General features: G+C 35.2%; 1 protein-coding gene across 1 annotated transcript; it reads right to left on the bottom strand.

The window, feature by feature from the left end:
* Positions 1 to 262: 262 nt before the first annotated feature.
* Positions 263 to 8601, bottom strand: LOC110035239 (proline-rich receptor-like protein kinase PERK4; the record flags this gene model as incomplete). Its single annotated transcript, XM_020739474.1, is given in 8 exon segments — positions 263 to 882; positions 3656 to 3817; positions 4471 to 4618; positions 4701 to 4777; positions 6396 to 6466; positions 6557 to 6643; positions 6721 to 7257; positions 8079 to 8601. Coding segments are annotated over 8 exon segments (1848 nt in total). The 3' UTR covers positions 263 to 591.
* Between the last annotated feature and the right edge of the window lie 6279 nt (positions 8602 to 14880).

The following is a 14880-nucleotide window of genomic DNA, read 5'->3' as shown; positions in this document are numbered from 1 at the left end:
TCGACATTGTCAAAGTCCTATTAATTTTTTTATGAAGTCTTAAACTTCTTAATACTCTTAAGCTCAATCTTCAATATTGATTGAAACAAAATCTGAGAGAATTCAATTCATTGTCATCACAGTCAGGCTTCAAATGCGTCAATTTTAGGCTAGAATTTCATCTACTAGCTTCAAAATTTATCCATGCACCTATGAAATTGTTCATTTCACAACTTCTTTGCATAGCCCTCAGAAGCTATCCATTATTTCAAAAGAGATACAATTTAATTATCTCTAACCTTGAAAAAATATGTATTTAGACATTGAGATACTGCCCAATCTATAAGACTCAACAAACACAACAAAAACTATACTTCAACAACAAAAACAGGGGGAAAGGGTTCAGAAAAATACTTCAAAAGACATGAAGCATGGCCCCAACTCCTTCAATGTTTTCCTCTATAAATTTCTTCTCCACTGAGAAAATATAAAACAAACATAAAGCATTAATATAAACACAAAAATGAATAGTAAAGAAAACTGAAGCCTTTAATGTCAGCATTAGATGGCACAAGCAGAAATATCAAGAAAACTTGATTTAACACTGAAAGCTCAAAGCCCTGGTAATATGTGCCTGTTGCCGATGGGATTAAGCTCGTCGGAGAATGCTCCCTCACTGCTGGAAGCTGAGGGTTGGGGGCTGTGCCCATACTCAGCGATCATGCCACTATACTCTCCACTGTACTCAGGGCTGGCAAGTGCTACCCTTCTAGTTCTCCTCATGTTTGGTGCATACAAGTCAGAATCATAGTCTGAGCCCGAGCTGTAAAGCATGCTCAGCCCCGGCCTCATCCCCTCATTCAAATCCTCAAGTAATACATCGCCCTCCAATGCCCGAACAATCTGTGATTTGTACAAAGTAGGATTAAGCAATCTTTTCAAACCACTTGAAAAGTACTATTTTCTATGTTTCAGTTATTATAAGAATAGTATCAGAGGTCAGATAGGCTGTAGTGTAGAGAGATTCAGGATCTTGTGATGAATTACATCAATTACATAAACATAATGAGCGTCTATAAAGCATAGGGAATAACATCAGTGATATGAGTAATACACAGATGTAGAAATATGATAAAATTATTCAAAAGTAAGAATATCATTCTATGGACAAGATATTTTCATATATAAATTATTGATATAAAAGGTATGATCAAAACACTTCATGTTAATATTTTTTTATTGAAGAAAGCATTTATATTACTATATATTTGAAGCTCAATTAAATGTCAATTTAAAACTCATTTATATTAAATTAAATTAATTTTTTATTCATAATACAAAAATAAGATAAAGACTTGTTTGTTTATTTGTTCATTTATTTTGTGTATTTGTATGCTTAATTTATTTATTCATTTAATGGCTCGTTCTTTTTCGTATTTTTAAAAAATAGCTCATTTATAATCTTGACAATTATTGTTTGATTAGAAAATAAACACCTCAATCATACTACTCATTAAGTTGTTCAATAAAACTTATTTGGTTAGAAAATATATAGCTTGATATCACCGATTTTGATTTGCTCAATAAGATCGTTTGGTTAGAAATCATGTAGTTCGATAATAGTAATCGTTAATTTGATCGATAATATATCACTTGCATCATAAGAAACCAACATTAAAAATCTAAATCAAACAATCAAATTGACCAACAAATCAAGCTTGACTATAAACAAAAAAGCTCAAACTAGAGATCGGCTCAAGCTCGGCTCGGCTCAGTTGCAACCCAAGTTGTAAGTAGTTTTAATTTGATTCTTAGACTCCCAAACTCAGTTGTATCTTATTTTCGTGTCAGAGCGTAATTGGCTTTTTCTGCCTTCTTTTGAATCACTACTGTAACTACTATTTTGGAAGATTATTGTCACTATTATCATTGATTTTGTGTTGTAGTACGGCAAAAATTGATTCTCAAAATCCAACTTCTAATTTGGAGATGTCAAGTTGACACTAATGTTGTTTCCTAACTTTTTCTCTTTCGGGATATAGCTATTATAGTTTGCTACTTATCAATGTTTGGCTTTTGACTACAATAATACGAATGTCGAGAGCCTCATATGACTTTGTACGAGTGCTCTATTTACTTGTACGACAGCTTTCTTGGATAAGTTTTCTTATTCAATCAATATTGACAATAGAGTTATAATTTAACAATTTACAGCATGTTAGCATGACATGAAATTCAAAAATTGGAAATTTACTATTTAGTTGATACAAAGGTTGAAAACTTAATATTATAGCTGATTTAAGTGGCCAATTAAGATAATATTGTTTTTGTTTTTCAATGTTTATTTTTAGGGAAATTTACATACGTAATTCTTATGGATTTACATATCTCACACCTAAACTTCTATATTTACATGCATAGCATTTTACCTATGTATTAAAATGTGGATTTGACTATTAAAAAGTTATAATTAAAGCTAATTTTGATGTCATACCAAAGAATTGCCTGTCATGTGTGTAATAATGAAAGTTTTGGTGTGAGGTTGGTAAATCCATAAGAATCAAGTGCTATGCATGTAAATGCCCCTTATTGTTACTTTGTTTTGTTATGTTTTGATTTGAATTAAAGTCTATTTGATTGAGAGTTTTTTTTCAAAAACATTCAAACAATATATTTTAAGTATTTTGAGTATTTTTTAAAATAAAAATTAAAAACAGATAAAAATTATTAGAATCAAATATATTTTCAAAAGAAAAGAGAAAAATAAAAACAAAAACAAGAACTAAAATTGATGCCAAAATGAGCCCCAAGTGTATTAAAATGATACAAGCAAATTTGATTAAAACTTCATGGAAAAGAAAGAATATTTAGTATCCTTATGATTTTATGACCTCCAAGAAATGCAAAATTCATTTAATGTTTGAATAAAATTTTATTTTTTTCTAAATTATTAATGTACTGTTAGATGTGAATTATTTGAATGCTGTAAAAATCTTGATGATAACTTCTGGAGAATGATTCTCCCTTTATAAGCCAAAGGCTTGGATAATCTAATTGACATTTATCATTGCTCTTTCTTCTAAATTAATTAGTTATTGATTTGTGCAGGTCATTAAAATCCTATCGAGTTTGATATACATCAGTTTTATTTTTTATCATGAATCTTCGCCATTGATGAATCTATATTTGTTTTCTTTCTTTTTCTTTTTCTTTTTTTTTTTTTTGAGCTTTTGATTTTTAAATTTTTTAGTATCATTTGGAATGAATGAAGCGTATTTTTTTTAATTTTGCGTCAAAACAAACAAACCTTTGTTTAAATTAAAAATAAAAATTTGCAAATTATGCTAGCTCATGTGTTTTTTGTGTATAAAATCCCAAGTATTATTTCATCCTATCACCTTAGAAATCCACATCATGGAATTTGACAACATTTGCAATACAATTGGAAGAAAAAGATTAGAAAATGAGAAATATAATAGAACTCTATTAGCTATTCTTTACAAGAGAAAAGCGCCAAAATGGTACCCTCACCATTTACATGGGGACATTTTAGCCACAAAGTCTATAAATGTGCCTATTTTGGCCCGCAATAAAAGAGTTTGTGAATTATTTTGGCACTTCTCTCTCCTTTATAATAAATCTGAAATCTTCAATCATCTGTGTCAAAGATGCATACCTGACTCATCTTTGGGCGCCGCCTAGCAGAATGACGAACACAAGCAGCAGCGCTTGCAATCATACGCGCCATCTCCATGGGGTCATAATTACCATTCAAACGAGGATCAGACACATCATCATAGTTCCCATCAGCCAATGCTCGAGAAAGAATTGGTCTTGCCTGAAAGTAACAATTAAGTTTGAGTTAAACAACAAAAGAAAAAGGGCATTTACATAAATACCACCCATCCTTATTACCACCCATTCTTATGAATTTAAATATAAAACCAAAATTTTACTTGTTACAATTATACCACTCAAAACTTTGATATCATATCAAAAATATCATCATTTTAATTTTTAAAAAGTTCAATACAACTTTCAAGCATATGAAAGGTGGCGTGCAAGTAACAATTGAAGTATAGGTGTAAATACATTAGAATTGAATGGTATGTATGTATTATGTATGTATATCTTCCAAAAAATGAGCATTTACATGCATACCACCCAATTCTTATGTATTTACATATATAACATCTAAATTCTACTTTTTGCATTTATGTCATTCAAATCTTTCATATCAAATCAAAAATATCATCTTTTTAACTTATAAAAAGTAAAATACAACCTTTCATGCATAGGGCAGGTGACATGTATGTAACAACTAAAGGTTAGTTCTTAGATATGTAAATACATAGGATTGAGTGGTAGGCATATAAATCTTCCCAAGAAGGGGCATTTACATAAATACGACCCAATTCAACTGTATTTACATATCTAACTGACCTAGATCACAATTATTTCAAAGAAAATGATGCAAGAAACTAAACTAACCCAGTCCACTAAGCTATCTTCAATAAATGTGTGTGAGCTATCAACTGGTCGTCTCCCAGTTATCAGTTCGAGAAGCATCACCCCATAAGAGAAAATATCAGATTTCTCAGTTAGCTTGCCACTGGATGCATACTCTGGTGCTAGATATCTGCAATTATAGGAAAAGTTGTTGAACTACTGCATACGTTTGTTTGGTTTTATGGTTGCTTCAGTATGTACATTTGTTTTACCCAAATGTTCCCATGACTCTGGTTGAGACATGTGTGTGATCATCCGACGAAAACTTTGCCAAACCAAAATCAGCAACCTAAAATGGTATGCATTTAAGTGAGAAACTCATTACTTTACATCAAAACTTGTGCAAGCAATACAAAAATAACAATTAATGTCATTTGTAGAACATTACATATAGTTTTCAAGCAGTATAATCATGAAAATGACATGTCACATGTTTTCAAGGCGGTCCTTGCAAAAGGCATGATATTGTCATGCAATCTATGAAAACAGATTCACTCACATGTGGTGAAGCTCAAACGTGCATACATGAAAAACCTCGTGCATTTTTCTGTGTTAAAAGGCGGGTTTGATGCCAAACCTTGTTTGGAAGATAATTAAATAATAAATAAGACACTACCCAAGTATTTCACTCATTTGCAGCCTTACATGGACTAATTTTTAATTCAAGGCATCCCATGAGGGAAAATTCTTATGGTTAATTACCTTTCTCATTTATGAGCGAACGTTCAATTAAGGCTAGTATGTTTGCACTTCAGTAGTTTGTTCATTTGGTTCCCATCTAATCTGACTTGCAACAATGGATAGGAGAAATAAAGGTTATTTCTCATAGCCCAAAGCGGATCAATAGAGAATGAAAACAAAAGTGATAAAGATCACATGACTCAATCGGCTACGTCAATGGAGCATAACCAAAAGATGTTCATCAAAAGTCATTGGTAGTTTTGTCTTAAGCGAACAATGTAGACCATGGAGAAAGCTTGCCAAATGGGAGCCCATTTCAAAGTCACCCTTAGCTAATAAAGAGATATATGCCCCATCGAATGTGTCACATGGCTCACAGCTCATACTCTTGAGGACAGATCTTCAACCTTTATTTGTTTATCATGTTTAGAAGGCCTCAGGCATGATCAAGTAGTATTAAGTGAGCTCGCTACATTCATATTGATGCAAAATTTTTTAGTGTCATAGATGGACTAAATAGATATGATATGAGAATTTTTTGTTCATTTGTCAGAACTAGGAAACTAAGGAGGAAGAGATTGGAATGCGCGCTTAATTTGAGCAGAGCTAAGATGAGAAGAGGAGTAAAATAGTTATCCACCAAAGGAAAAACTGAAGAAACCCATATTCAAAAAACATCATAGCCAAGGTATCAAAATTTCCAAAGATTTTCCAAATCTTCTTTACCCTAAACATGAGTCATTAGAATGTTTCTTTCTCAAACAAACCCAATAAGATCATAATTCCAATGTGTAGCACCATAGTCTAGTTTAAAAGTAGAAAAGCTAATCTCCATAGCACTCGAGGGAAGGAAGGTACCATGGTGGGGGTGTGGTGGAAGAACTACTTCACCAGTAATAGTCTTATGGTATCCAAGCAGGCGATGGTGACATCAAAACAAGCTGGGAAGCAAGCTGTAGCCAATGCAAACAAAGTTGAGTGGCATGGTGGAAATATTTAAATATACAGAACCGAACCGTGAAGGAAACCTTCTTACAATGATTGATTGTATGAAGTTAGAGCACCACTGTTGTAATTTGGCTTCTATCTAGTTAAGTTACTTAATGGCGGCACATTTCTTAAGTTGTAACAAAACTATTTTGGATGAAATTTCACTTCACCTTTAAAAGAAAACAACAATAAAATAAACAAGGTTATCATGTTAGCTTGTAACAAGGTCAACCTACCAGTGCTTCAAACTTGAAATCTAGTAGGATGTTAGAAGATTTGATATCACGATGGATAATTCTTGGATGACCTTCATGTGGATGACATTAAAGCCACGAATTAGATTATAGAAACTATAAGATCAAACAAGTTCAATACCAAGTTCAATAGAAAAACTTACAGTCTTCATGCAAGTAAGCAATGCCCTTAGCTGATCCAATTGCAATCTTGAGTCTGGTGGACCACTCCATTACAGGAAGTCCCTTCCCTGAAATAGAAACCACATGAAAACTTTCAGAGGGTAAAGATAAGTAATTCAAAAAGTAAACAACAGAAGCAACCTACCATGGAGGTGGTATTCAAGAGTCTTATTTGGAACAAAGTCATAGACAAGCATTCTCTGTGATCTAGCTATACAGTATCCAACAAGGGAAACCAAATGACGGTGGTGAACACGACTAATAGTATCAACCTCAGCTTGAAACTCTCGTTCACCCTGCCCACTTCCAGACTTGAGAGACTTAACAGCAATATCCTTTCCATTTGGCAACACTCCCTTATGCACATAGCCAAAGCCGCCCTGCCCCAAGAGGTTGGCCTGAGAGAAACCATTGGTGGCAGCTGCAAGCTCCTCATAGGTGAAGGTGCTTTTGTTGTAACCCAAGGCTAAAGCAGGAGATGGAGGTGGCAGAGGGGCTTGTTGGCCAGAGAAGACGGAGCTAATCTCACCGCTGCTAAGCATTGTGGCGGTTGATTGTAGGTGCCATCCACCAACAGACTGACTATGCATACCGGGTGGTGGTTGAACCTTCACACCATGAGCCATCCCTTGTTTTCCATTGTGCCATTTTGGGGGTAGTCCACTGGAGTAATACATACTGTCTGAAAGCAAAAGCAGGTGAGAATTCAAAGCAGCAGCTCAGAGAGTGTTCAATTACAAGTTTTTACAAGTGAAATTCAAATTGTGATTCACTATGTTTTTCTTTCATGAAGATGTATAGCCAATTTACAACTTAGTATTTTTTTCCTGTTTCTAAATTGTAATTAAGATCTATAGATCTACCCTTTTTTACCAAGAAAAAAAAAACACCGCAATAGAAACATGATGGTTAAAATTTATATTCAAGTAAAACTAGAATTAATATGCACATTTTAGACTTCTTCAAGGAAAAAAAACAAGTCGAAAGCCCCATTCAATGACCTAATGGAACTGGGGAACAATCTCACTTTATATTTCCATAGTAAAGAATGACATCATTGTTAGCTAGAATTAGTCCGTTACATTTTTTTAAAGAATCTAATTCGATCTCATATTTTATTAGGTGAGCCCAAGGCCAATACAAATATAAGATGGACACAACCAATTACGGATAAGAAAATGAAAAAAAAAATCAATTAGAAATATTAAATCTAGGTGGATATGAAGAAAATCACATCAGCAACGTTACTTCAAAAGCTTATAATAGGTATACGGATAATCTATGCTAAAATTTTCCTTCAACAAGTTAAAAAGAAAATTGCAACAAATACGCTGAACCTACATGTTGGAACCTCGCACCCTGAGTTATAAGAAATTGATATAAGAAGTCAGAGATAATTCAATCAACAACTTTTCATAATATTTAAAATAATATATTAGCATTACCAAAAGTCCACAACATTCCAAAATAAATCAGCTTGGTAATGTAAATAAATCAACAAACCTTTAAGTCCAGATGGATCAGCATAGTACTTCATTGAGTTGTGTGGTTTCTTCTTTTGCTTGCAGAAACAGATGCACAAAATGGTCATCAAAACAAAAAACAACCCTACACCAACTGCAACGCCAGCAATGAATTGCACATTTACATGACCATTATGCTTGGCCTTAGGTGAGCTCCTCATAAAATTGGGGGTAAGAGATGAAGGTGCTGTAGTGACTGTCTGCCATGGTGGTGATAGAGATAAATGTTCATCTTGAGGTGATGGTAGAGGCTGATGAGGGGACCTGCTAGCTGATGACAGTGGCGGAGAAGAATTAAGAGATGGAAGGGGAGGGGTGAGTGAAGGTGGGGATGGTGAAGCTGTGGGAGGTGAAGATTCTACAACTGTAACTGAATGAATTGGTGGTTGTGTTGAAGCTGTGGAAGTAGAAGAATTTGACACCCGAGCAATCGTGAAGGTCGATGAAGAAGCCATTTGTCAAAAATGGATTCCTCTGACCCAGCAAATGCTCTCCACTGTAGACTAGTTGATGAACTCTCTACAAGAAAAATCAATCAGTCAAATAAAACCTTGAACAGTCTGAAATAAATACAAAACTCTAACAGAAAAAAAAGTATTAATCCAAGTATGCTTTGACTACTCTGAATAAGAATAAATAGCCAATAATATAAACTTTGAATTCTAAAAATTGTTACATGCAAGAATACAAGCTAATGAACACGAAAAAAATTAGAAGTTATCCTACACTTATTCATGAAAAAAGTTTATTATTATTATTATTATTATTATTATTATTATTTATGGCACAAGACAAATTGTTCTCATAAATAATAATAATTTGTAAACATCTTGACTTTTGTCTAATAAAATAGCAACAAAAAAGCATTTGCAACACAAGGAAAATGACTTATAATCTGAGTTAAACTAAATTCAATATATTAATATATACAAAGAACCAAAGCTCAATAAAGGCAAATATAGAAAGAAACCAATCAGCCAAGATACAAGTTTTTCCTACTTATAAAAATCATAAAACAATAGAACCTAGCAGTCAAATATAATTTTTAGGATTTATAAGAAAATTTTCAAAAAAAATATATCAGCAGAAACCAAATATTATCATTCTTAAAACTACTGAAGGAAAATGAAAGCCCTAGAAGTTTGTAGAAGTAGATGATGTCAAAATTTTATGAAGTTAACACAGATCCTCCTATTACCATTACGCTTTTTCATTATAATAATAGTAAATCCTGTGAATACGGATAAACCGTTGAGTAATATTTATAGGATAGTTCTCATCCTTCCGCTCCTCCCCTACCAAAAACCGAGTCTGTTTAGCCGCTTCTTGGATTTAACTTAAGTAGGATTTACTAAATCAAGTAGATCCGGATTTATTAAATCTAGTTATGTTAAATCCAAATTTTATGTTTGGTATTGTTTCCGTTAAATCCAATTAAATCCGCAGTTTATGTTTGGCATTTAATTTAGGATTTAACAAATTTGTTGGATTAACTGATAATATATTTCTATGATAAATATCTACATTCCATAACTACTACTGAAAGTTAAACAATTTGGCAGGATATATATATTCTTCTCAAACCTATCATGGAGCTGTATAGACTTTCCTCCTTCGTTCTTCATCTTGTAGAACACTTTGGAAGCTCGAAGCCATTGGAAGCTAAGTTTCTTCAAATATGGATAGACTCATAGAATTTGCTGATGGAAATTAAGGGAGGCATTGAAGATGGAGTGAGGAGGAATGAATCAACTTGATATCTTAGCTCAACATGTGAATGAGCCGCTTAAATAAGCAGAAATGGCATTGAATATTATACTTTTATATATTCATACAAAATCCCGCTGAGATCTTACCTGCATCAGTGGGCAGCAACAGATCAGCAACAGGATCGTCTTTTGGAAAGCCGATGGTTGTTGCGATCAGCGAGCAACAGCAGCAACATCAGATTCACTATCTTCCATTTTCACTTGCAAGCACCTACCCTGTAGCCGATTTGATTCCTCGTTCAAATCACACAAATCTACTATAAATGCAAAAAAAATTTCGCATGTTTTCGACTTATATTCATAAATCACAATCACATGACTGTAATTTATTGCAGGGAGTTTGATTTAGCGCGAGTCAACCGCAACATTATCACCAATCTCAGATTCTGATAAACAGTATCTCTTCTGTATAATATATGTATAAATGAATGAGTTGTTTAAATAAGCAGAAATGGCACTGAACAATATATCTTCTGTATATACATTACGATTCTAAGTTTCTAACTGAATGATGGAGCGATCAGGCTTACCTTCCTCGATGGTTTATGATAGGATCGAAGCGGAAGGATGAAAAAGATGGGAGTATCGGTAGTCTCTGTACGCCGCGATCCCCTACTGGCCTTCCCTGCTATCTCTAATAAGGACTATATCGCAAGGGTTCGTTGACAAAGGCTACGGTTTTGGGCGAAACCGAGAGAGCGGGAGTGATATATCGCATACGGTGCTTAGAGACTTAGTGAGGCCAGTGAAATTTTTGAATTTAAGATAATGATGGGAATGAAACCAGAAGCACGACCAGGGTCTTCGTGGTCTGAGATCAGACTTCTAGATAAGTCACAGTTAGGTAAGCATGAGACTTTTTGGTAGTATCGATGAACCAGATGGCCGCTAGAGGGAATCTGGGATGGAGGACTCGTAATATCTCTATAGATCCTGCAAAAGCAAAAGACCCCCTAACGTCAGGGGCTGACCACTGAGCTCACTCTAGGCTCGCAGGACGGGCCAGAGTGGGTGCGAGTTGGACATAGCTTATGGCTAGAGCAATGGGAGGGAGCCCAAGCAGAGAGAACAGTAACGATAACGAGCGCGGAAGGTCGAACCAAGGACCTATGGAAGTCGGGGCTCGTCCCCGGTCAATATTGGATCAAACAATAGGGGACCATAGCACTGACTTTCTTTTCAAGACAATAGGGGGAAAAGAGGGTATTGTTCCCTACCGTGACAACGGACACTCTCAACAGATCCTCCATGCGCTGGGCATACCATACCTCTTCCGTGCGTCTTTATCGTGGCGGAAACAGAACAACAGGGAAAGACACGGTCGCCCCGCCCAAGGCTCGAGGTTGAGCCATACGAGAGTGAGTCGAATCAATTTCCGTTCTAGGTTTGGTTCAGGCCCCTCTCGATCTTTTCCGTATAGGAGAAAGGGGAAGAATTCTAAATCAATGGACATTAATGAACCATCATTGATGGACGTTGCACATGACACGATCAATTCGACTCGAAGGTCCCGCGCTAATAGAAGTAGCTTACTCTCCTTCTAGCGAAGCAGGGCTTTTTTCGTAGTAATAGTGGGTGGTCTCATGAGATTGAATCTATGTCGGCCGCGGAATCAGACGAAGGTCGAAGGACCATTCGATTCATTAAGGTGGGCGGACTAGCCTATTTGTTTGGTCAATCACCAAAAAGGGGGTCGGGCCTGAATTCAGAGCAGACCAGACTCTTCTTTGTTTCAGCTGCTCCCACGCACGCAGACCGGAAGATCTCAGTTGTCCTAGACTGGACAAGTACGTAGAGATCTTCGTGGGACCGGTGAGGGAGTCTCAATTGATCTTTTCTAGGATTCCAACTCATGCCACGCACGGAGATCTTTCCATTGATAGAGTTAAGGGCTCGGCTCCCCCGAATCTGAAAGGTTAGGTTACTACCTTCCACTACGGAAGAGGTGTACTTTGTACCGCCCGGAGGTCATATAGATCGGAACCCGGAGCGAGTTGAACGAAAGCCCTACCCACAGCTACAACTACTGGCGCTTCACAGGGCTGAGATTCTCAGGGCGCTACTGGCCCTATCCACATCCCAAATAAGAATGAAGACTCCTTTATAAGGCGGGGATACTATGGTGGTCATATATATACATACAATCCATATGGCGAGGACTTATACTACTACGATGTGAACTCTCTCTGTCCCTTTGTAATGAAGGAATTCCCAATGCCTGGTCGTGATCCAGTCTGGCATGGAAATCTGGTTGGCAAGGACTTAGATGATAGCTTGTTTGGCTTTATTAAATCATGTAGCTTCGCCTACCAATGAGATTCACTAAATCTAGTACTTTAAGGGGTTGTTTGGTTGCAATTAGGATTTCATTTAAATATAATTTAGCAAAACTTGTGAATTTGAATTTATCAAATTCTGAGGGGATAAATCTAAAAATTGTTTGACATCTTAGTAAGTAAATCATAATAAATCCTAAGAAACTGTTTGAAAGCTTTGGAAAGGTTTACCACAGAGTAAACTTTCGATATTAAATAATAAAAATTATAAACGAGCATCTAAAATCTCAAAGTGCATACAAAATGTGAATTTAAATTAATTAATTTAATTAACAAATAATAAATTGTTCAGAACTAATTACTTATTTAGCAATAATTTAACAATAAATAATTATTAATTATATAGATTAAAGTTTACTTAGAATTTCATTAAATAGTTTAAAATTTAAAATATACATTTATTCATTAATTAACAATTAAAAAATTACATTTAAATTTATCTAATTATAATTCATTTTATAATATATAAATTAATTATTAATTATTACTTACTAATTATTATCAGTTAAATTTATAAAATTAACTTGAATAAAAATAAATTAAAACAACCAAACTCATCGCGCTCTCTCCCACTTTGTCGGGAGCTTTGCCTACAATCTTCCCCTCCCATATGCTCGCTCATGTCCCTCTCCCTCTCGATGCAATTGCCATTAGAGCTAGCTGGGAAGGCATCGAAGGGATCGCGACTTACAGAGAATACAGAAACTCTGCATCTTTCTCATTCTTTCATTCCTCTCCTACCTGAAACCATTGTTCTTTCATTCCTCTCCTACCTGAAACCATTGACATTTCATTCCTCTCCTACCTGAAACCATTGTTCTTTCATTCCTCTCCTACCTGAAACCATTGACAAAGGTAAGCCTCTTCACGCCATTCTTCCTCTTCGCTTGTCGCGGATTTACTAAATCCTCATATTCACAGGATTTAGTGAATCCCGGATTTATCAAGAATCGGCGTCATTTTGGGATTTAGGGTGTGCTCAGGATATACAGAGGCATTTTTTGTCGTTTGGAAGGATGAGAAATGGTATTTCGGATTCTACGGAATTTAATGTTGTCATTTAATGTTTGGCAGTATTTAGATTAAATCCTGTTTAATTCGTACAATCGTGATCATAGCTAGTTGGGAAGGCAACGACGGGATCGCGACTTACAGAGACCCTGAAATTTTCATCTTTTTCATCCTTCCGCTCCACCCCTACCAGAAACCGTTAAGGAAGCTAAGCCTGTTCTCGCCCTTCTTCCTCCTAGTTCGTCCTAAATTTACTAAATCTGCTAATTCACAAGATTTAGGAGGTGTTTGGTAGCCTAATTTAAGTTGAATTTACGTCCGAATTTAACGTAAATCCACTAAATATTTTTTTTTCGTCCGTCAAATCCGTCTACCCATTTAAATCCAAAAATTTCACTGGCATCACTAAATCTTTAAGCACCATGTGTGATATATCACTCCCGCTCTCTCGATTTCGCCCAAAACCGTCACCTTTGTCAACGAACCCTCGCGATATAGTCCCTATTAGAGATAGCAGGGAAGGCCAGTAGGGGATCGTTGCGTACACAGACCACCGATACTCCCATCTTTTTCATCCTTCCGCTTCAATCCTACCAGAAACCATCGAGGAAGGTAAGCCTGGTCGCTCCATCCTTCGGTTAGAAACTTAGAATAATAATGTATATACAAAAGATATATTGTTCAGTGTCATTTCTACTTATTTAAACAGCTCATTCATTTATACATATATTATACAGAAGAGATGCTATTTATCAGAATCTGAGATTGGTGATAATGTTGTGATTGGCTCGCGCTAAATCCAACTCCCTGCAATAAATTACAGTCATGTGATTGTGATTAATGAATATAAGTCGAAAACATGCAAAAGATTTGTTGCATGTATAGTAGATTTGTGTGATTTGAAGGAGAAATCAGAATCGGCTACAGTACGGGTCAATTATTTCTCTCCCTAATGGTGCAAGGTCAATTAACTCATTTCAAAGCTCATGATATGACCTACATCAGCAAAATTAAGGACAAATCTCATCCATAATCCTCATCGCTCATTGATCCAAAGAATTTCTTTGTTCCTTTGATCTTATATCTATTTGGAGCTGAGACAACAAACATATAGTTTGGCTGGCAAAATTGCCTGACATAGTTACAATTAATTCAGAATTTGCCATCATATTCCTTCTTGAGTAAATTTTTTAGAGCAATATATGGAGTACTAACAGTGGACTTCAGTTGTGAATGTAATACAGCAGAATGAAAAAACATAATTTAATTTACCAAGTTAACGAGCATCATCAAGTAGAAAATGAAAAAACATAATTAAATTTCATACTGCAATTATTAGTAATGTTGTGGGAGAACTCTTAATTCTTCTTCCTCTAGAACAATTATCGCATGCATAAATTAATAATTCTAAGAGAAATTAGTTTTAAAAAATCAAAGAAACAATGTTTCTTTTTTGCAACTCATGAGAAATGATTCTCAATTATAATCAAAATCAAACTTGTATGACTGATGATAAAGAATGAATGAAAAATAAGGAATCCAAAATTGGTCCCACATAGTTGGAATGCATCTACCGAAGCTGATGATAATAATACCGTGAAAAAGGTGAATTGGTTGTCTCAAAAAATATTTATAGTGGACAGGGAAGGTTCGGGGACGATATCTT

This window comes from Phalaenopsis equestris, unplaced genomic scaffold (assembly GCF_001263595.1).
Source record: "Phalaenopsis equestris unplaced genomic scaffold, ASM126359v1 Scaffold000002, whole genome shotgun sequence".
NCBI lineage: Eukaryota > Viridiplantae > Streptophyta > Magnoliopsida > Asparagales > Orchidaceae > Phalaenopsis > Phalaenopsis equestris.
Note: the sequence above shows the minus strand (reverse complement) of the source record. Positions and strands in the feature narration are given on the sequence as shown.